The sequence below is a fragment of the Phasianus colchicus genome, chromosome 2 (assembly GCF_987193195.1).
Source record: "Phasianus colchicus chromosome 2, bPhaCol1.hap1.1, whole genome shotgun sequence".
NCBI lineage: Eukaryota > Metazoa > Chordata > Aves > Galliformes > Phasianidae > Phasianus > Phasianus colchicus.
The window spans coordinates 12,267,146-12,289,736 of NC_143437.1; the positions used below are offsets into that span (position 1 = coordinate 12,267,146).

General features: G+C 41.8%; 1 protein-coding gene across 7 annotated transcripts in view; it reads left to right on the top strand.

Moving 5' to 3' along the window:
• Positions 1 to 20,793, top strand: part of CDC42BPA (CDC42 binding protein kinase alpha) — a 154,869-nt gene extending 134,076 nt beyond the window's left edge. For 2 of the 7 annotated variants that reach the window (XM_090134800.1, XM_090134795.1), the window contains 5 exons: positions 559 to 682; positions 1,128 to 1,245; positions 13,172 to 13,289; positions 14,201 to 14,358; positions 16,086 to 20,791. In XM_090134800.1, the coding sequence (XP_089990926.1) occupies positions 559 to 682; positions 1,128 to 1,245; positions 13,172 to 13,289; positions 14,201 to 14,358; positions 16,086 to 16,217 (650 nt within the window). In that variant the 3' untranslated portion in view covers positions 16,218 to 20,791. Of the gene's footprint in view, positions 1 to 558; positions 683 to 1,127; positions 1,246 to 6,125; positions 7,995 to 8,046; positions 8,116 to 8,255; positions 8,442 to 13,171; positions 13,290 to 14,200; positions 14,359 to 16,085 lie in introns of those variants that run through there. The other 5 variants (XM_090134799.1, XM_090134796.1, XM_090134794.1 and 2 more) reach the window with 5 other exon arrangements.
• The last annotated feature ends 1,798 nt before the right edge of the window (positions 20,794 to 22,591 follow it).

Consider the following 22,591-nt stretch of genomic DNA (forward strand, 5'->3'; position numbering starts at 1 on the left):
CTTCCCACAGTTGCAGCAAAAAATATCAAAGTTCAAATATTTGAGGAAATGAATGGAACAGGATATTGCATTGAGTTTCCAGGTGATTGGCAGAACAGGGCTTTTAGTGGCTTTCACTGAAGGCTGCCAAAAAAAGTTTGAGAGAAAGGACGGAGATTCTTTCCTGCCCACCTAAATGTTTCCAGGCTCTTGGTTCTTCACTGTGAGAAGACACATCGTAGGCTTGTTTATGTGTCAAAGTATGTTTCATACTGTGAAGATTTTTCAAGAATATTTTCCTTGAAAAGGGAAGATAAAGGTTTTGTTTGAAAGAATCTATACTATTTTGAGAAAATATGGTTATGGCAACTTGGATGTGAAGATGGGTTAAGTCTGCTTTTGTATAAGAGAGTAATAAGTGATCAAGAAAACTCCTACATCAAGGAGTGTTTATTCAGGGAAATTCATGGGAAATGTGTGGTGTGCTGCACTGCCAAAAGCAGAGAAAATGTCTTTGGATTATTATTCCATGTATGCCCAATGAAGTGGCCCACTGGATCATTTTTGTATTGATTCCAGAGGGTGATGAACTGGTGGTTCCTGAAACATCAGATAACAGCCGGAAGCAAATGGTTCGAAACATCAACAACAAGCGCCGCTATTCATTCAGAGTACCAGAAGAGGAGAGGATGCAGCAGAGGAGGTCAGTGTTCAACCTGTACTTGTCTTCTGCACTGGCTGCACAAGTAATTTCATTGATTCAAATCATCTGAAACAGCTGTTGTTTGGAATGCATGTTCCTACATACAGTATAGAGGTGCAATATGTAGGTGTAATACAGCATCGTGAGTTCTGCTCTTGCTCATGTTACAGAGCTTTTTATCAGCTCATAGTGTTTGTATATTCTTAATGGTAGCTGTTGGGTGTATGGGCTGTTAGCTTGCAAAACAGCATTCATTTGTTCTGGGCTATAGCTCTCTTCAAGGTGAAAACCTGTCCATACCAGTGCCGACAGCAAAAGTTTATTACTGTTAAAATGGCTGAACAGTTAACTTCCATTTAAAATAGCTGATAATCAAAGCTGTAACTATTTTTAAATGGCTATTTTCATCTTGAACAAGATTCCTGAACAGTATTTTCTCTTCCAGGGAGATGCTACGCGATCCAGAAATGAGAAATAAATTAATTTCTAACCCAACTAATTTTAACCACATAGCACATATGGGTCCTGGAGATGGCATACAGATTCTCAAAGACCTTCCAATGGTAAGTGCAGAAGCGTATGTGAGAGTGACTTACTTCAAAAGAGGCTACAAATAAGAAAAAGAAGAACAACTACAATTTTGGGTGTACGTTGAGAGTGTTTGATCTGTTTCCTATCAGTGGCAATGTAACTAGGTAAATGACATGGAACATGCTCAGGTGCTAGTGATTAATTGGAGAGGAAGACACTTGAGGGTGAAGGAAGGAATGACTAATGCTTCCTGGGTGTTAAGACAGATTGGTCTCTCAGTGCTGATTATAGTTTTTCTAACACATAAGAAGATACACAATTAAGAGGATTTGTGCCAGGATTCTGTATGGAAATGGAAAGAGAAATTCCTTTCTTCATGATCTATATTACTGTAAGTTCAATTCCTTTCTTCTCTTCTTGTCCTTACTTCCAATTTAGCCTCTCCCTCTCCAACCTCTTCTCCTTAGACAGTGAAACTGTGGGAATTTAACAATATATAGTAACCAAAATTCTTTCTGTGAATAGGATGCTACTTTCTCATCTCCTTTCCAAATTAATTATTATCAGTGAAACAGAACTTCTTACTTGAATACAAACCATAGTGCACACATGTCTGTTTCCACAAAGCCTTATTTAGGAAATACTCTCCTTGAAGTTAGAGTAGTTTTTGCTGAGATAAAGGTGAATTAATATTAGGATTTTATCATACATTACTTGTAGCTACGTTGAGCATCTTGTTTGTGTGTTATGTATTGCCTTCTAAATTAATTCATGATAGATGTGATTCAGGGTATGATAATGAACTCTGTAAGAAAGGTCAGATTATATGATACTAATAGATGATATGAGTACCTCCATAAGACATAGGCACATAGCATATTTGTTGACTAAATAGAAGGGTGGGATGCCAATGAGAGAGACCTGAACATGCCCAAAAGGTGAGCACCAAGATGAGAATCTAACGAGATTTAACAAGGCCACATGCGAAGTGTTGCATTTGGATCAAGGCAATCTCAGATGTAAATACAGACTAGGAAAAGAACTCCTTGAGAGCAGCCCTGCGGAGAATGACCTGAGCATTCTGGTGGATGAAAAGCTAGACGTGAGCAGCAGATTTGCAATCTGAAAGTCCATCAGTATCCTTGGCTGCATCCAAAGTGGAGTGGCCAGCGTGGAAAGGGAAGGGAATTGTCCCTCTCTGCTCTGCTCTTGTGGAGCTGCATCTGGAGTACTGTGTCCAGGCCTGGGGCCACCGCAATACAGAAAGGATGTGGACTTGTTGAAGCAGGTCTAGAGGAGATGATCAGAGGGTTGGAGAACCTCTCCTAAGAGGAAAGATTAATGGAGTTGGGCTTATTCAGCCTGGAGAAATGAAGGTTCCAGTGAGACCTCAGTGTGACCTTCCAGTATTTGAAGAGAGCTTACAAACAGGAAGGAACTGACTATTTACACTATCTGACAGTGATAGGACAAAGGGGAATGATTTTAAACTAAAAGATTTAGGTTAGATGTTAGGAAGAAATTCTTTACTCAAAGGGCAACAAGGCCCTGGCACTGCTGCCCAGATCTGTGGGTACCTCATCCTAATGCCAGGTTGGATGGGCCCTGGGCAGCCTGAGCTGATGGGGGGTAGCCCTTCCCACAGCTGGGGATTTGAACTAGATGATATTTAAGGTCCCCTCTAACCTAAGCCATTGTACAATCACTACAGCAGCGCTGTCTAAAATGATCATCACTATTGCTTGGAGTCAAGGCAGGAAGTAGGAGGGCTTTTCAGTATCTGAAAAACTAAACGGAAGTAACAGTAAGACTGGAAAAGAAACCTTGCATCTGCTGTAGTTCATGGGTTTAGGATCTTAACTTCTGGTTTCCAGGTTCTCGTTTTATCTCACTTTTACAAAAAAACTGTGCTTTATGCTACACTGTACTTCATCACTGTTACTTCATGTAAAAGATGTTCATCTTTTACATGAACCCTTTTGGCACTAGCTTTTACTTGTATGAGGACAGGCAGGGAAGGGAAAGGATTTCCTTTAAATCTCATGAGAGACGCTTAGAAGAGCCAATAAGACTCAGTGCAGTTGAGCAATGAGCAGCATTTTGTGTATATGCATGTGTTTATAAATGAACTACAAGTGAAAAGAAGATGGTTGGTTCTAGAAAACACAAGACAAATCCAAGGGAAGTTGGCTGACTTTTTCTCACGTGGTTGTATATATACGTATACAGTGTTTAACAAGTAATGATAATTTGCTTCAGGGCAAGATGCAAATCCAGACCTCTTTTTAACTCTTCCTTTTCTGCTGGGTTCCTTCAAATACTTCTGACTTTTTCTTAGCAAAGAAAATAAACTACTACTGGTAAAAGATATCATAATTCACACAATTGTTGAAAATTTATGAAAATCAAAAGTTGAGAAGACTCTTAATCAAAATATTGCCCAAATCTATCAACTGTAAAATAAGGAATAAAGTTACCTATAGCTGGAGGTTTTCTAGATTCTCACCTGGATTAATATTTCTTCAGCTTTGTCATCATTAAATGGCTTTTGGCTTTAAATTCATTCCAGTTACACAAGTCTTTTATTGGGTCAAAGGTCATGTTTGGAGATTAGACTGGTACTTTGCTTATTACCCTTCAACGTAATGTTTTAAAAGAAATTTAGGAGTCACTTTCTACGATATAGAAGAAACAATAGAAGATACTAACAGTATAGAATTGACTTCTGCACTCGTTTGACTGCTACAGCTTCTTTCTGAAGTTGCTATTGAAAACTCCCTTGTTGCAAGTAGTCTTAATGCTTGCAGAAGTCACTGCAGGTAAAGCAAATTTGATGTCTGTTATCCCAGTAGCTCCTTGCAGTATCATTGTTTGTATTCCTTCCAGTACAGCACCAACCATGGGACTTAGAAGTGGGTGAACTTGAAAGTGTAACTTGAGATTAGGAAAAAGAAATTGTCACAATCTAATTCTGCCCAGGCAGCTTTCTGTTTTCTACCAATTTCCTGTAAGGTGTTTGACTGGACTAAGTCTTGGTATAGTCTGATCCAAGCTGCCTCCCTTTGTTTTCTCTGGCATGAAAACAGAGGACAAGGAGCTGTGCTTGCAGTTGACATTATATTTTGAGTCCAGTGTCTTATTGGAAAGACAAAAAAAAAAAAAAAAGAATAAAAAGAAAGGGTGGATATAGGACATTCTCTAAAAAGTCGGTACATGAGGTAAAGAATACTCATCCAGTCTTACATACAGCTCATCAGTACGACAGTTTCTTTTCAAAGATGTAAAATTATTTCAATAGATTCAAGCCTTGTTCCAAATGGTGAAGAGTTTTTTTTGTGTGTGTTTCTTAGCATGTGTGATTATTTTGCAGCCAGCATATCTACTATATGTACTAAATAGGATGTATTTTTTTCAGAAGAAAAGGTATTTATCCTTAAAGGTATGTGGGAAAAATTTTACTTTGGAAAGTAGCATTTTACTTTGGAAATGCTTCATTTTGTTTGCCCAAAGGGGATGAGGAAATACATTTTTACATTGGAAGGGTGCTGCCACTAGGGGGAACAAGTGGTGCAAGGTCAGTGGTTTTCTCAAATTGCCATCATCCAACTATTTTAGTCGATGTTGTTTATGGAATACAGAAAGTGAATGAAAATGATGGACCAAGCCTCTTTTACTTGCTGTTTCTTCTTGACTTATTCGAGCAATTTCAGATTTGGCTGGGTCTGCTGATAGGAATTTGTTCATCCAGCATGAGTTTTCATGGAATCAGTATAGTATTATGTAGGCAGAAAGGTCCTTGTTAATAGGATTTGATAGAGAATGGATATTTTTATCTCTGCACTGAATGGTACTGTCACAAACTAACAGCCTAGCTTTTATCTAGCACCCATGGGTGAACTCTCTAAAGCAAATGGCAATTTAAATTTTCATTTATTTATTTTTATTTATGATACACACTATATACAAAGTGTGTATATGTATATATAGTGTGTATATATATGCATATATAATATAGATATCTATATATACATGAAGTAAATCCAAAACTTGTCTCTGCAAGTCCCACTAACCTGCTTCTGCTACCTTTTCCAGGCCAAGTGCCTAGAATTGAACAGAGCACGGCATTAGAAGTGGTAGCAGCAGCATTTGCATGGCAGGCTGCAGCCAGGAGGGCAGGTCACTGCCTGCTGGATGTAGGGCCAACAGGAGTTTGCTGGCTGGCAGCTTACTACTGTCCTTAGTGATGTGTTTTAGAAGATCAACTTCAGAGAGCTTAATTTGAATTGTAAAAGTACAAAGTGAAAATCAGAAAAATTGAGAGTTTAATATGATTACTGTTTGTTTGATGTGCTGTATACTGAACAGATGCCTCCGTATGCACAGCATGTCTGTCTGCATGTGAATGTCCTTGCTGATGCAGCCACTCGAGGGGAAAAGTTGCTTTCTCTGTGTGTTGTTTCCGAAGTCTTGGTATGCAACAAGCACGTGACATGAGCAGTGAGATGTGTTTATGGCAAATTGCAGCCTATTCACCTGGTCCCACCATCTCTCTGTGATGGACATTCTTTTCTTCAGCCTAGTCCTGTGTTTATACAGAAATGAATATGCCCAAGGCTCAGAATGAGATCACATTTAAAGGAGAATATATTAGAGACTCAAACAACTTTGCATCCTTCTTTTCTTCATTGCTAGCAGTAACTTAGGAGTCTGGCTGTGACAAGCAAGGATGTGGGCTACAGCATAGCAGAAACTAGAAATTCTTAATTGCAATTTGCAGAGCTGTAATCAGTACAGATTTGTATTTTATTGACATGGATACTCGATTGGGATCATTGTTTTGCTGTGTACAATTTAGAATGGTTCATGTCAGTGTATCCCCAAACTTATTTCTGTACGTGTTTTTCTTCCCTAGCAGCCTGTCACCAATTAGCTGGCCGTACAGTCTGGCCTCCCTTCTGCCCTCTTGTCCCTTGAAGCCACTTTATCGTGGATGCTCCTTTGTAGTGAAGATCTGAAATCTGGAACTGCACTAACTGCAGCACAGACCACCTCTCTGTGCACATCAGATTTACAGGATTGATTTTGCTTTCATATTCTGCATGTCTGAGTATTTTACATACAACAGCTAGTCTCAACTGCCATTATATTTGAACATTATGCTTCAGTTTGATCTCATCATACATGAGCCATTATACTTCCATTACAGATTATGTGTGAAGCTTTGCTTGTTTCAAGTGAGAAACTTTCAGAGTAAATATATATTTGGTATTCTTTAAAGAAAGTGGGAGCCGCATGCATGCATCTAATGGCAGAGTCCATGGAGAGAGTTCCAAGGATCGTTTTTAAAATGTTGCCATATATTGTGGCTTCTTCACATTCATGAATGCTGGCTAAATATCTTCATGGTCTGCAGTTGGCCTACCCTCTGCTTTTCAGCTTGCGATTTTAGACTCTCCCTTCTCTCCCTCATTGGCTTTTAAGAACGTAGCTGGCTTTGCTGCTGGTTCTCTTGGTAGCAGGTGACTTGCCAAAGTCTGCTTTCATGGACCATTATTGGAATGGTGGGTTCTAGTACTCATATTTAGATGCTGCTAAACTTTCTAATAACAACCTAATGTGTATTATGTCTTAAATGCCATAATGTGGTAATTGATGTTTCATTTAACATGCAAAGCCTCATAATACCTGTGCATTTAAAAAAAAAAAAAAAAAAAAAAACCAACAACAAAGTTGGATTTTACCAGCTGAGGGAAATGAAGAACAGTAACAATAATGTTTGCTAATATGTATTGGAATGTTATTTAATGTTCTTTCAAACTTCAATATGTTCCACATACAAAAAGTAGTGCCTTAGGTTTAGTAGAGGGGTAAGCTGAATTTCTACCATGTTGTTTTGTTTTTGTTTTTTAAGTCCTAACATTTCGAATGGTACCCAGATCTGTTTCTTTTAAGGTGATAAAATCAGTTACACGTGGGGAAGGGAAAGTTAGATCTGGTGTTTTGATTTGCTGGTGGCTTTTGGGCACCATCCACACATCAGGCTGGCCTGCTGGAAGTGTGCAGATGGCACAGGGAGTGAGATCAAGCCCTGAAACTTCTCTTACATCTAGATTTACGTGAGTTTTAATAACAAGAGCACTTGTGTCAGCACATTCTGTAGAGATCAATCAGAAATTGTTCCTGTTTAATCTGCAGGGTTAGTTTTCTCCTCCTTGTATGTCACACTTTGGGAGCACATTGCTCAGTTAACCTGTTAAAAACATTTGAATTTCCCAGTACTTTTGCACCTTATCTGATAAGGGCATACACTTCTGCAGCAAGCAGATGGCGGAGCAAAGTCTGAATGCCTCACTAAAGCACTGTAAGGCTCAGTGATCACACAGAAGGATGTAGGCCTTGTGTTGTCTGTCTGCAACAGAGTAAATTGTCCCCGTTGTCTGACTAACCAGTTCACCTTCCCACCCAGTCTGTGTCCCTATCCTGTTGAAACGCTGTTCACTCCCGTTAGAAATACTCTGTGTTTGTTGTACGGGTGATACTTAATTTTAATGGAAACGTTAAAATGCATGAAAAACAGAAGGAAATCTCTTACAATCTTTAACTGTTGTGTATTCTCATCTTTTTTTCCTCCCCACTCCATCTCACCTGTGTTCACCTTCCTTTGTGTTATGTCTGTTTTAGATTGTAAGCTCCTCAAGGCAGGGAACTGATTGCTTCTCAACTGTCTGTAAAGCACCTTCTACAACTGTGGTGCTCTTTGAAATACAAATTATAATAAATATTAGAATCGATTCCCAATGAGTTAAAAGTTTTATTTGTTTTTAATGTTTTAGCAACAGCAAGGGCGGCAGGCCCATGTGATACCATGTAAGGAAGGTGCTCAGAGGACTGGGGGTGACAATGTAAGAACCCACGTGCTGATGAGTGAGCAGGGCTGCTGTTCGGCTGTCCGTCAGTGTTTGACTGCTCTTGCAGACTGCTGTTGCTGGTGTAACCTGTACAACCATCCTTCATTGCTTTCTCTCTCTGTTGTCTTTGATAGCAGCGCTCCCCTTATCAATTCCCTCATCATCACTCCCGTCTGATCTCCTCTCCGAGCAACTTTGAACACATCTACCACATGACTGTTAATTCAGCTGAAAAATTCCTCTCTTACGATTCCATAAACACTGCATTTTCCCCGCCTCCGTGCTCTGCCCTGGGTACTCCAAACTTTATGACTCAGAGGGTATGGATGGCTGGGTCAGGTGTTCACTCTACTAACACTGTGTGGTTTTCCTTTTGCCTGGCTATTAACATGGGAGAAAAACCCTTGGAAAGTGGTTTCCTTCACCTGTTTGCTTTCTTCTATCACAGCTGATTTGTCTTCTGCTGCCAGCTGTGGTCTTTCAGCAGCTCTGACGAGCTAAAAAACAGATACAGATAAACGAAAAAAAATGTTTACCAACTGGGCTGAACCTTTTGCTATGAAAACGGCATTTTTAGTTACCAGGAAGGTTGTGGGAAATCTGAATAATGTTTGTGTTTCACACCGTACATCTCCAGCAGTCAATGGCAGAGACAGGATGCTGTGTGTCAGGTTGCACTAGGAAAAGGATTCTGGATCTGTCTCTGGACCAAAATTTCAAGCTGTTTGTTTACAGTGAAATAGTGGGAGTGCAGTAATGTTACACAGTACTGTACACGGAGAGAAACACAGATTGTGCCTACTTAGGTTTCTAGGTTCAGTTAAAAGAAAATTGGAATACATACAAGCAGGAAGATCAGAAATTAAAGATATTGGGTACTTGTTCATATTGATCCTCTTAATCCTGGTAATTTTAAACAGAGACTGAAGTAAGATACTGTGCTGTAATTATCCTTCCAGTTGGAACGTAAAATCTGAGGGATGGAAGTGATGCTTTCTTTTTGCTTGTTGTTGTGTATCCTGGCCTGACTTACGTGAGGTTGCTATATCCTATGGTAATAGAAGGCCGTACTAAAACAAGCCCTTATGTACCTCCTGCTGCATTGTAACTGTGTTCTGTGCTGTGGCCTGCAGTTCTGCTTTGGAACAGATTTGCAGATAGATCATGAATAATCTGTGAAGTAGATGTGTATAAAAGAAGGGTGGTCAGCAGGGCTAGGGAGGTAATTGTTCTCTCTGCTCTGTGCCTGTGAGGTCTCACCTGCAGTGTTGTGGCCAGGCCTGGGGCCCCCAGTGCAGGAAGGACATGGAGCTGTTGGTGCAGGTCCAGAGAGGCCACAGAGTTGCTCAGAGGGCTGGAACATCTTTCCTAAGACAGGCTGAGGGAACTGGACTTATTCAGTCTGGGGAAATGAAGGTTCCAGTGAGACCTCACTGTGGCCTTCCAGTACCTGAAGAGAGCTTACAAGCAGGAGGGGGACCAACTTTTTACGTGGTCTGATAGTGACAGGACAACAGGCTTTAAACTAAAAGAGGGGAGATTTAGGTTAGCTGTTAGGAAGAAATTCTTTGCTCAGAGGTCCTGGCACTGCTGCCGAGAGCTGTGGGTGCCCCATCCCTGGAGGTGTTCAAGGCCACATTGGGTGGGCCCCAAGCAGCATGAGCTGGTGGGTGATCTGTGGTTCTTTAGTGTTGGATGGTTGCTGAGGGTTTGTGTGTGTCCGAGCTGTGCCTGCCACTGTGATGGAAACACGGCTGTTGGTTTGTGAGGCCTTTTGACACTCTTCAGACACATACAGCAAACCTTCACTGCCAGACTGCTTTGCTGTTCTTGGTCCCTGTCACTGGGGAGGGGTTTGTAATGCAAATCTGCATCCAACACTGAATAGAATTTAAAAATGCAGGAGGAAAATAAATATTTTTTCCATAAATCCCCAGAACAAAATTTCACACCATGAACTTTGACTGGTCATGTGCACACTCATGTCACTGTTGTGTAGTGGTCACATACATTAATATCCAAAAATGAAATTGCAGCATTTTGGAAAACATCCTCTGATGACAGGTCTGCATCCATCCTGGCTTTTCTGGAGAAACAGCCTGGAGCATTGAAATTTTGTGCCTCTTTGCCCCTTAGAGCACTGGAGGTTTAGGCTCGTGTGAAGGAAAGCAGTTGTCTCTTTTTGGCTTCAGGGAAGAGATACTTTAAGCCGTCTCTGGAAGGTAAAGCCATGGATTTTGCTTTTGTGTCTGCCCATATCCTTCTCTGTGTTTGGAGTTTTTAGTACAAGAACGATAGCAGTCCCTGTGCAGGGGTTGGGGGACCCATGAACTGACTGAATATTGAAATCTGGAGTATGTAGCAAGAGTTGAAAACGAACCCTTAAAATAGGCTTTTAAGTCGTGTCCTGCCATTTCTTAAAAAAAGAAAAGCTTAGGTTTACATCATAATGAACAGAACCTCAATTAATACAAGAAAACAAACAACAAGAAGTACTGCAGGCAAGCATTGTGGGCGCTGTGGCAGGTGTTGGGTGTGAGCTGGGGTTCAGGAGCACTGCCTCCCAGTGGGGCTGCACCCACTGACTGGTCATTCACTGCTGCATGGCAAGTAACTGCTCAGCAAGCAGCTTCTCTGCTGCTGAGGTTTTTTCTTCAAAGAGAAATCCTGTCATGTTTCTCCATTTGGTTCAGCAGCAGGGATGAATTTACCTGCTAGGATTTGGATTGTTACTCCATATGAGGGGTTTTTGTCTCTAAGTAAAGCAACCTCGGGTTTCTTTTTCTTTTTTTTTTTTTTTCCCTTCTGTTTTTAATTTGCTGTGTTTGGCTGCTTGATAACTACCGCTAACTGCCATTTATTTTTCTTTGAATCCCCTTTCTGCATTGTGTGCATATCACCTTGGGTCCAAAGTGCCAGGGTCTCCAGCATGTGCTTCTTTTATTTTAGATCAAAGAACAAGGGGAGATTTGCTTTGTGGAAAAACTTTCTACAAGGAATTACATGGACTTTGCAAACTGAGGTCAAAAAAATAACTATAAGACTACACAGATAAAATAAATTAGTCTTTTTAATGCACCCATTCTTTCCTTCCCCTGATGCCTGTATGTTGCCTGCTCAGTCACTGTTAAGAAGGTCAGTCTCCTTATCATTACTTATAATTGCTGTCCCTGCAACATGAAACATTGTCTGTTCTACAAGTACAGAACTCCTTCCATGCAGCTCTGGTGTACTGACCAGTGCCGCTGCACTTGGCTCTCCTGTACAGTTCTCAAAACACAGCAGTGAGCCATTCCCTGTCCTTGTGGTTCCTTTTTATATCTACTGTAGGGCCACTGGTGTCAGTGCACAGCCAGGCTGCTCATACAGAGCTGTAGCGCAGATCACTTATGGCATGGTGAGGGACACCAGGAGGCAAATTCAGTGCTGCAGAGTAGGTTATTTGTCCTCATTTGGGAAACAAACAGTAAGCAGGAGGCAGCAGTGTGATCCTCAAGGGATTTTTGAAAGAGATTTGAAAACAGTGCAGCAGTAGCTACAGGGAGAAGTAAACGGGGCTTTTTCACTGGTAAGCTCTCGTGTATTTTGTTGGTGTTTGAGAGGTTTTTAATTCTTTGTTTTTTTGCATGCTAAAAATCTGTCATTCCTAGGCCACTGGGAGAGTGAAAAGCAAAGAGTTGATGACTATAGTAGCAAAGAGGTCTGTAACAGCAATGACTCTAAGGGGTCATTGTAAAATTGGACTGACAGCTGGTTTTTAACAATTATCTGATAAAGTCTGCACACCTGATACCTGTTCTTTACAAAGCCTCTATCTGATTAGTCAGTTTAGAATACAGCTAGAGAAATGGATGGTGTCTGAGAGTCTTTCAGAGTATCCATCCAGGGGGTGGAAATTTCTCTTCTGTAACATTTCAGCCTAGACAGGTATTGCAGTAGAAAACATAGGTTTTTATTTGGTTACTTTATCTCAGAGTGAGGGTGGGGAAATAATGACATGTGAATGGAAAGAAATAACCATTATTGCAGCAAGTGTTTGGCGAAGTGGAAACAAAGTAATATTCAGAGATACCTGCAGCTCTTTTCACAGTCTGCAGCTGTAAAGGTTTCCCAAGCCTAATTCTCATTAATGCTAATCACTTAAAAGTGTAAATCACATTTGTCTCTTTCTTAGGCAGAGATGAAACAATAGGCATGGATATTTTGGGCTAAGAAGACAGCTTGTATACAAAGAGATGGGTTAAATAAGCTGAGAAGCCTTTTCTCCTGAAGTCAGCTGTAGCTAACAGAAGCAGAAATAAAATCTCCCAGAAATTATATCAAAGTTTTTTTTTTTTTCTTTTAAAGACATAACCTGTGTTTAAGGAGCTGCCATATTCAAATAAAGACGCTGTTTTATCTGTTCCCTCAGTGTAGGACCGCTTCAATTCAGTGACAATGGCAATCCATAGAGTAACCAGTGGTGGGTGCTCTGAGCAGACTGAAACCATGATGATGATTCTGGCTTTGGTTCAGCTGGTGTAGGTCTGAAGAAATGCTGTTAGTATCTTTGGAACCACCTCAGTTATCTGACAGATTAATCCTATGATCCACTATGTGTCCCTAACTCTGCAGGCATTGGGGGTTCATATGATGTCTGTACAAAATTTCACGTGCAAGCCACAAGTGGTGGTATCACAGGGAAATTTTAACAAAATCCATAGAAGCATGTGCTCAGAAAGAGTGCATTGTGCAATAAACATGGAATTACGTCTGTAGCAGCTTAGGCTTTCAAACCATCCTTTCAAGGAAATTCTTGAATTATTAGACCTACCTTTTCAGTTCTCTGCATATGTCCATGTAATTCAGCACTTCATTGTCAGCTGCGTGTGCTTCCAGTCTCTGCACTAAATTGCAGAATATTACTTTGCAAATTTTGCTGACTTGCTGCTCAGATAATTCAGCTCTGGTAAGGTTTGGGGATTTGTTGCATTCTGAGACCTTCCTCCGTAACGTCCAAGGTTGAGCCGGCAGTCAATAAGAAACATGTTGTTGTGTGTCTGCATTGCAGAATCTTCGGCCTCAGGAAAGTCGGACCGTATTCAGTGGCTCTGTCAGTATCCCATCGATCACGAAATCCCGCACAGAACCAGGACGATCGATGAGCGCAAGCAGTGGGTTAGCAGCAAGTAAGCAATCAGATCTGTGTTGCTTTGGGGCTGTGCACACGTGTGTTAAGGAAGAGCTACCTGCACTGCTTCTATTTGTGCTGCCACTAGACAGGACTTTCAGAGGCCATGGCTGGCTGTCCTCCTTCTGTGGGCTGGATGGAACTGTAATCTCAAGCCCAAAGTAGCCCATCAATAAGCAGCTAGCAGATTTGACTTCCCACATTTGGAATTTGTCAATTTTTTACAACCGCAGTTAGAAATGAAAAGACATCCTTACCCTTGGGACTTCTTTGCTACAGCTGGAGTGGTGTAAATTGTTGACAAGTTGTTCATGAGCTCTACATTTATTAATTTCGTTGCTGAACTCTCTAGAGCTCCTGATGCCTCTCTTGCTGTTAGTGCAAAGAGGGTCTAGTAGAAAACCTGCTGGTACAGAAGAGTTACAGTGCATAGGAAACAGCTTTCCTACTGCTGCCATGCTGTCCTTGTGTGCCAGAGTCAGCAAAATGATCTGTGCTGAGATGAGGCAAGCGACTGAATAATGGACCATGTGAAGATAGCCAACAGACTGCAGAAAACCTGTATGTCTTCTGTAGTCTGCATGTTCCAGTACGGCTCCACCTCTTCCCAGTACTGCTGGGGAGAGATGCCTAGAACGAGACTGCCACCACAGCAGTTTATTCAACTGCTGTCTTTGTTAGGGACACAGTGACTATGTCTCTGCTGTATGCTAACCCTGACATGTTGAGGAGCAGAGGAAAAACTGCATCTAGCATCAGACAAGATAAAAGCACATGTAGACGGCAAGCCATGAGCTGAGCATCCTGGGACATGCCAGAGGAAAGCAGAAGTAGCCAGCCAAATAGCTAACATCTTTCTAGTACCTTGTCTGGGCATCTGCAATGGTTTAATTCCTCTGCACATTTTAGGATCATCTGCACAAAATGGCAGTGCATTGCGGAGGGAATTCTCAGGAGGTAGCTATGGAGCAAAGCGTCAGCCTATGGCATCGCCCTCAGATGGTTCCTTATCCTCTGGTGGCCTGGACCAAGGCAGTGATGCACCAACAAGGGACTATGAGCGAGAGGTGAGTGATAGGATAAAGAGGAAAAAATCTAAGTGCATTGATAAAGATGAGGAATTTAAATTATGTTGTGGGTTTGGTGTAACTCCTTGATTGCCTGCGAGTTTGGGAATCGCTGTTGAAATGAAAACTCACTGTTGAATTTGCGAACTTTTATTTCTTGTGTTTCGAGTTGTGCTGACAAGGCTTTGTATGTGATTGCCCCCTGGTATGTGGCAGTGGTGACACTGCACCTCAAATACTGTGGTCAGTTTTGGGCCCCTAACTACAAGGATATTGAGTTGCTTGTGCGCGTGCTGAGAAAAGCAACAGAACTGGTGAAGGGACTAGAAAACAAGGCTTGTGAGGGAATTGGGATTATTTAGTCTGCAGAGGATGAGGATGAGGGGAGACCTCATCGCTGTCTACAATTACTTGAAAGGAGGTTGCAGTGAGGAGGATGTCAGTCTCTTTTCTCAGGAGACAAGTGATAAGGTGTGAGAAAACAGCCTCCAGTTGTACCAGTGCAGGTTCAGACTGGACATTTGGAAGAATTTCTTCACGGGAAGGGTGGTCAAGCATTAGAGCTGGCTGCCCAGGGAAATGCTGGAGTCTCCATCCCTGGAGGTATTTCAGAGATGTGTGAATGTGACACTTAGGGACATGGTTTACAGATGGGACTCGGTAGGTTGGCTTGATGTTTGGACTTGATCTTGAAGATGTTTTCCAACCTAGATGGTTCTGATTCTTTTTCAACTCTGGTCCTGGTATTTAACGTCAGAAAATTCTCACTGTGCTCCTTACCTGGGATTTCAGGAGCAGTGAGGCTTCCAGAAATACTGGCTGAGCAGACCTACAGTTTGATAGCAACCTCTCAAAGCTTGAAGTGCCGATACTCCTTCTGTCCTTTATTTGCAAAGACTCTTCAGCTGTAGTAGCAAACATTTCACAGCAGATATTTTGTTGTAGTGTTCACTCTTGAGTGTCTGAGGTTAATGAGATTACTTAAGAATTATCATGTAACAATTCCATTTAGAGCAGAAACTGGATTTAATCATTTATATACTGTGCAAAATAAGACTATGGTTACAATAGGACAGCAGTGCTAAACTCAGTCCTTCCAACCAAGAAAGTTATACATAGAAGAGTTCAATCTCACGTTGGCCAGCAAAACTACCCCAGACTGTTTTCTAATCAAGAAATGTGAAAATTTAGAGATCACACAGGATTTTCACTGTACAGAAAATATATCCTTCCAGTTAAAACTGGCAGGCAAGCATCAACCCAAATACAGGTCAGACATATTTGTACTCTGCTGTACTGTGGAAGAGCTAACAAGGCTAACTTGATCTGGATGGATTGAATTAATTTCCTGGGAGCATCACAGAAGAAACTGTGATGAAGCCTATACAGTGAAGATTCCACTGTTTAGTACAAGAGCATCTCAGATCTGTGAAAAGGCAGGGGATGTAGCTCACAGCCTGATGCTGCACACTGTCAATGCAGAGTGACGTGTAATCTGCAGGAATCCCACAGCTGCTGTGTCCTTCTATCCCCATCAGGTTATGCCTGCTGTAAGCAGACTGATCTGACCGTTTACTCTTACTTCACACCCCTGCTGAGAAAACTCAGTATTTTTCAGCACAAAATATGTGCATGCCTCTGAATCCAGTCACTTGTTGCTCAGACACCTGCACTCAGACTTTCCATCCTGTTACTTACTGGTGTTTTTCTGTGTATTTTGGCTGCAGGACTCTGACTCGCCGAGACACTCCACTGCGTCGAACAGCTCCAACCTCAGCAGCCCTCCCAGCCCTGTTTCTCCCCACAAGACCAAGAGCCTCTCCCTGGAGAGCTCTGACCACGTGAGTTGGGACTCATGAACTGCTTCAGCAGATTTGACACTACAGCAGCTTGCTGTCCCCTTCACTTGCTCCAGTTCACACCTTCACCATCCTAACCCTTCTCATTCCCCACCCGAAAGTCAACTGGGAGTTGGGTAGAGAGGAAGGTAGAAGCTGGTTGTCTGCAGCACTGCCTCACCCTCCCTTCCCCAGATTTGACAGCAGCGAATGAGCAAAGCTAGGGTGTTGGTAAATATCAGATGCTGTAGATTTGTATTAGTATTGGTTTCATCTTTTGCGATTACAGCTGCTTTCATTTTCAAAGACATATATTTATCCTACCCCGCAATTCCCTCAAAAGTAACTTAAATAGACCAGACCAGTATCGGCAAGAGAAAATCTAGAGGGATTTTTTTTCGTACAATAACTCATTGTACTGTACAGAAGCAGCACAGAGACCCTTTCCCCTGCATGGGGAATGATTGGTATGTCAGAGGCACATAAAAGCTTTCAGCCACCATGTTTGAATGTCTATCTGATTGTTGCCAGCAAATCCTTATTGATTAAGATGATGCATATTTTACTACAGTACAGAGTTTAAATAAATACACAGATGTTAGAGTAAAATATGTATGTATATATTAAAAAAGAAAAAAAAAAAGAAAAAAAAAGCATTGTGTATGCAGCAGAAGATGGATGCTTATTTAAGAGAGCCTTTAATTTAAGATTTGTGTTGTCCCTGTTTTCATACTCAGTGATATACAGACTTGGAGGCCTGGCCTAAAACCTTTCACAGGACAGATATTCCTTTTGCATATCATTTGCTGCACTGCTGGGAGAAGCTCCTGCAGTACTTTCTCAACGTTTCTTTATTTCTGGCAGTAGCATCTGAGGCTATAATTCCTAAGTTCGTGTTGATCCCCCTCCTTTGCGAAAATGGCAATGGTTGGAAAGTGACCCCCTCTCCTGCCCTGACACCCGAGGGCACCCATCAGCCAGCTGGCCACGCTGGGTGCTGGTGTGTGGCTGTGCAGCTGAGAAACCTGCAGTGGAGGTCCTTACAGAAGCAAGGGAGCTCAGTGCCACAGGATTCAGCAGGAAAACTGTTTCCCTGGGTCAGACTTTGACCGGGCTTCACTAGGAAGGGAGCAGTCTCCCACATCTCTTTCATCATCCCTTAACAGAAACCTGTTACTGTTGTTACCAAATAATACTTTATAATACACATCAGCCAAATGAGTGCTCTTACTCTGAAGCTAGCTACTGCTGGCTGTGCTGTCACTGTAGCAACAACAAACCTTGAAGACTGACCTCACACTGTTCACACTGTGGCCATCACAGATGCCTGGTCACCCACAACTGCTGTGCGGGTAAGGTTGGTTTTCCTCTCCCTCCCAACCCGTGCTGTGGGTCTGTGTAATTTGCAGTTGTTTGTGCTCACCTGCTGTTCAGTTCCAGTCGCAGGCCAGGAAGGCAGAAAGTGTTGCAGTGGATGACAGAGCCCACTGAGGTTGCAAAAATAAGTAAAAAGCTGAAGCTGGTCATGCAGTCACCGAAATAAATTGAGAAACTGGCGTACGAAGGGATGGTAAGAGGAAGATCTCTCTCTCTCTTTAGATAGCAAGGCAGATGCGTTTTTCATTTAGGAGTGTTCAGATGAGCTTCTTTTCTCAGTAGTATTGTTGCTGGCATTATACTATGACCATATTCAAACATGTAAGGGCTTTTTGTATTTAGAATACTGTTTTTTGTGGGTTTCAGAAACTTGCTATGGCTCTTAAACCATTCCATATTCTTGCAGTTAGCAGTAATATTGTGTTTCAACCGCATAGAAATGTTTGGAGTTTTCCAGTTTCTGTCTTCTGTAATGGAAGTTATAGCTAAGTTCAGACTCTGTACAGTAATTTCCAGGTATGAGCTAAGTGTGGAACAGGGGATGAGATGCAGAGATCATTGCCTGTACCATTTTATCTTGCTGGGTCTCCTCAGTAAGATTTCTTTTTCACCCTGAATCACAGCTTGTCCAAGCTCAGTGTTACATTAGGATAGGAATTCAACATTTTGTTTTAATAACCATTGTTTCAAAAACTGTCTCTCTCAAGTTTGGGTTTTTTGGAATAGCAAAATGGTAATGGTGGTTTGTTTTCACTTCAAAGCTACTACTGTTGCAAGCCCGGCATTTAATACTAAAGGCCTTAGCCAGCAGCTTAGCACTTGCAGTCAATTCCTTCTAGAACTGATTTTCATCTTTGTGAGGGGCAGAGAGGCAGGGCATTATTGGCATCACTAGATCTCCACATCAGCTTCTTTTTACAGGCTGCCTATTGCTTCCAGTGTAGCCACTGCTTTTCCCCACAATTCCCTCCTTTTGGTGAAGCATGTCCACACACTTCTCAAAGCCTTTGCAGACTAGTTTTGTATTTACTGTATGTTGTATTTAAACGTTAATCTTATTTTGATATGGAGAGAAGGCATTTAAACAATAGTCACGTAAGGTAGAGCCTGTGCGACACGTCCCCTGAGAGAGGGTCACAGCGTCGTCTTTGTGGACATTTTTGCAGCTGAGTTAATGCTCTGTCTGAAAATGTAACCCACAGAGCCATGGCACAGCAAACAAAACGACCGAATGTGCCCGTTTACTGTGTCCTGGTGCCTGCCATCGATTGCTACTCCAACCCGCTACAAACAGGCATTTTCAGGCAGAGCAGAGGGCAGCTGTGTGACACAACACTCCGCAGGAGGGGAGCTCCACAGGACTGCACTGTTTGTGCACCACAGTTTCTAAGCCTGGGCATTTTCCTTTAGGATTACTATATTTAATCAGTAGGTTGGTACTGTGCATTTTGTTACGCATCTGTTAAAAAGAGAAACAGCAACTGTTCTCTCAGTTGAAAAGCAAATGACCACATCACTTATTGGTAAAGAAAATGTCGTCCTGGGACTTGAATAGTTTTTATGTATTTGGGGACCATTTGATCATACATTCGATTTTAAACCATGCTCATCTTTTTTGTTGGCACAAACACTGAAAACAAAAGCATTCTGTAGCTGAGCTTTACGCATTGGGCTGGGGCAAACAGCTCGGTCATTTGAACTGTAGGACTTTTGCCTGGTATCTCGATGACAGTTGTCTCTTAAGGTTTGATGTCTGCTGCTTTGCACTGTAGCATTGTTTCACCTCCACAGTTTGAGGGCTGCAACTTGTCTGGGGAGCTTGAAACCTCCCCTTCAGTCTGTGACTGTAGCATATGTTCTGTGTACACAGTTATGTGTCTAGCTGATTTTTTCCTTTTGGCTGAGACTGAAGGTATCTTGCATTTATGACACTACTTAAACATATGGGATGTTGGCTTTTTGCTTTTTATTGTTTAATTTTGCAGGCAACAAAGGATGTGAAGATTCAGGCAGCTACTAAGGACTCCAGGTTAGAGAATGCGAAGGTTTGGTCAGGTTTCCCCTGTGCGTGCATGGACACAGACATGTGCTTTCCTTCCACATTTCCTACACCCAAAAGCAGGGTACACTCTGCTCCGTTCTATCTGACCTGTAGAAAACAGCCGGTGGCTCCAGAAACCCATGCCTGTTGCTGTGGAAGTGGCTGATTTTCCTCTCTGTTAGCTGCTGCAGATTGTTAGGAATGCGCATTTTGCTCATCTTAGCGAGTTTCATAACTTGCTGTGCCTGATTTGGTTCTGATAAACTGAACAGCCGACTGTGTTAGTCTCAGGTATGCAGCAGAGGGAAGCTAAGGGCCTTGTCGTAACAAGGAAGTCCCCAGAGCATCGTGTTCTTTCTCATTCCGTTTTATGCACTTCGTTTAGTTTTATACAAATACATTAAGGTCAAATCTATCACAGTGCAACTACCCCTACCTCCTTAGCCTGGGAATCAAAGTGGCACATGTAGCTTCAGCTGTGGGTTTTAGGGTTTTTTCTTTTTACATAGGAGTCGGTTGTTCAAAGGAAATGGGATGGTTTTCTGCACTAGCACCAAAGCACGCAGAAGGGCGCAGGTGTGTTCAGGCTGTGTTTGGCAGGTGCCCTCAGAAGCAGGCCTATGGACTTTCCATGCTAAATTCCAACTCCGCTTTGTCTTTCTTTCCAGCCACAGCTTTGTATGACCTGTTCTCACTTTGCGTTTAAGAAAGTCTCATCCACAGGGAAGAAATCCACAAACAAACCAGTGTTGGTAATTCAGAGCAATTATACCTGCCTTTTTATGTATGACAGTTTCATATCATTTATTTTTAAAATATGGGATTTTTTAGGTTTTTCATTGTAATATTATTGTACAGTTTTGCATGGCATAGATGTAATCACTTTTTTGTTTTAGATTATAAAAGCTGACAAGTGTGCGTGTGGGGGAAAGATTCTGCTTTTTGCCTCTTCTCACTATTTTGTTTAATGCCCTCAGTGTTGTAGGGGACATTGTAAGAGATTCTCTGCTACAGAACAATGATGTAGATTCTTTTGCACAGAAATATTTAAGGTGGAAAAGTCAACAATGTAAAAATGACTCACCACCAATATTTTATGTTGGTAACACTTAATATTAACCTACTTTGATGTACTGCAATAAAACAGGGAACTGTTAGAAATGTAGATGTTTTGTCTTATTTTTTTTCTTCTCATACCTCTGCTTAAGCTTTGAGGAGTTGATGTAATTGTGTTTTTGAAAATATAATGGGCATATTTAATGCATCTGCATGAGGACATGGGGAAGAAAAGTAGCAGGTGTGCAATTCTATTCAGCTTACCACCTTTCAGACAAACTTACCCAAACCCTTATATCTTTTGCTGTAGGTTGGTGGAACACTGCCTATTCCTTGCGCTGTGACCTGGGCAGTGCATGGCAGTGGGCCTTCTGTTGTCGAGGGATTAGAGCATTAGAGAGGTAAAAAGTGAGCTGTGTGTTAGGGGCCTTGTTCATCTCCCAGCACTCATTTTCTGTCTTGATGCAATATGCAGGTTGAGTAAAAAAGCCTGTATATCACTGCTAACATGCAGCTCCACAGAAGCAAATGTAAGCTCTGGTTTGCCCTGTGGAACTAAGAACTGTTTCTGCAAAAGGAACTTTCTAGAACTTACAAGTTTGCTGCAGCAGAGGAACATTCAGACCCACGCCCTGCTTGCAGCTCAAGCAAATTCACTAGCAGCAGCAAGCAGCAGTGATATGATGGTCTTGCTCCTTGAAAAATGTCATGATTCCTTTGACTTCAAGCCAGAGCACAGTGTTTCTTGCTCTGTTATACTCTGAAGCAATTCCTCATGTCACAAAACTCTGGCCAAATCTGCAGAAATTATTAAGGCTTTTGGAACGTGCACAAAAGGCCAGAAGTAGGGCCTGAGCTTTCCTCAGCTCTCCTAATAAGGGAACAGCTCACCTTCCGCTACTTGTTATCCTTAAGGCAAATACAAAACAACTCCATTGTTCATTCTTTAACAATGAGTCTCTCTCTAGGGAAGGGAATTGTTTGCTGAGAATTAAACACTTGTGCCCCAGCATGGCATCCAGAGCTGTGGTCACACAAACACTGCATAGCAAATCTCACTAGCTGTGCCTGCTGGAAAAACTGAACAGTAATGATATGTGTGGGGTTTTTTTTTTTGTCTTCCTCACACATCTTCTAAGCATTCTAGCTGTCAGTCTCCAGGGGCAGAAGCTTTACTCTGAAGCTTACCTAGCCCAAGGCATGACAGCTTTTTGTACTTTGCTTCTTAAGCTCTAATGTAAGCATTAATATCTTAAACAATATCAACATTTTTTACAGCTGCAAAGTGTAGAGCCAGAAGAAACTACTAACTACATCATGTAGATCAGAACCCAAAGCACCAAGAAAAGCAGCTTTATGCCAAATGATTATTTCACTGAATAACAGAGTTCATACTTCTCAAAGGATTAGGACTAATCCAAGGAGGACTTTTATTACTGGATCTTTCTGAAACAAAGTCTTAAGTGAAGCAGATACATGTTTATGGTCGTGGAAGAAAGGTAACGCAATTACCTGTTCCCTTATTTCTCAGCCTCCTGAGAGAGGCTGTACATTCACTTACCTATTCTTTACCTCTGGAAACGTCAGAGGGCAGGATTTCTCACAGTGTACCAAAGAGTAAGATCATACAATCCTCTGGCATCCCTGGGCTGCATTAACTCAATAGGATCAGTGGAGTCTGCTGCTGAGGACACCTGCCTTACTAGCACCAGGTAAGCATCAACTCTGACTGCCACTTTCTTCACAAGTGGGAGAAGGCCAAAATACCCAAGTCCAGAATACTTGTAACAGAGTGGAAAAGGAAAAACAAACAAAACAATATTGTTGCTAGGGATTTTTAGTGGGCAGGCAGATATTCAGGCTAACATTGCTCTGGCTCCTGGTAACCTTATTAGCACCACTGTTAGCATGTGACAGAACT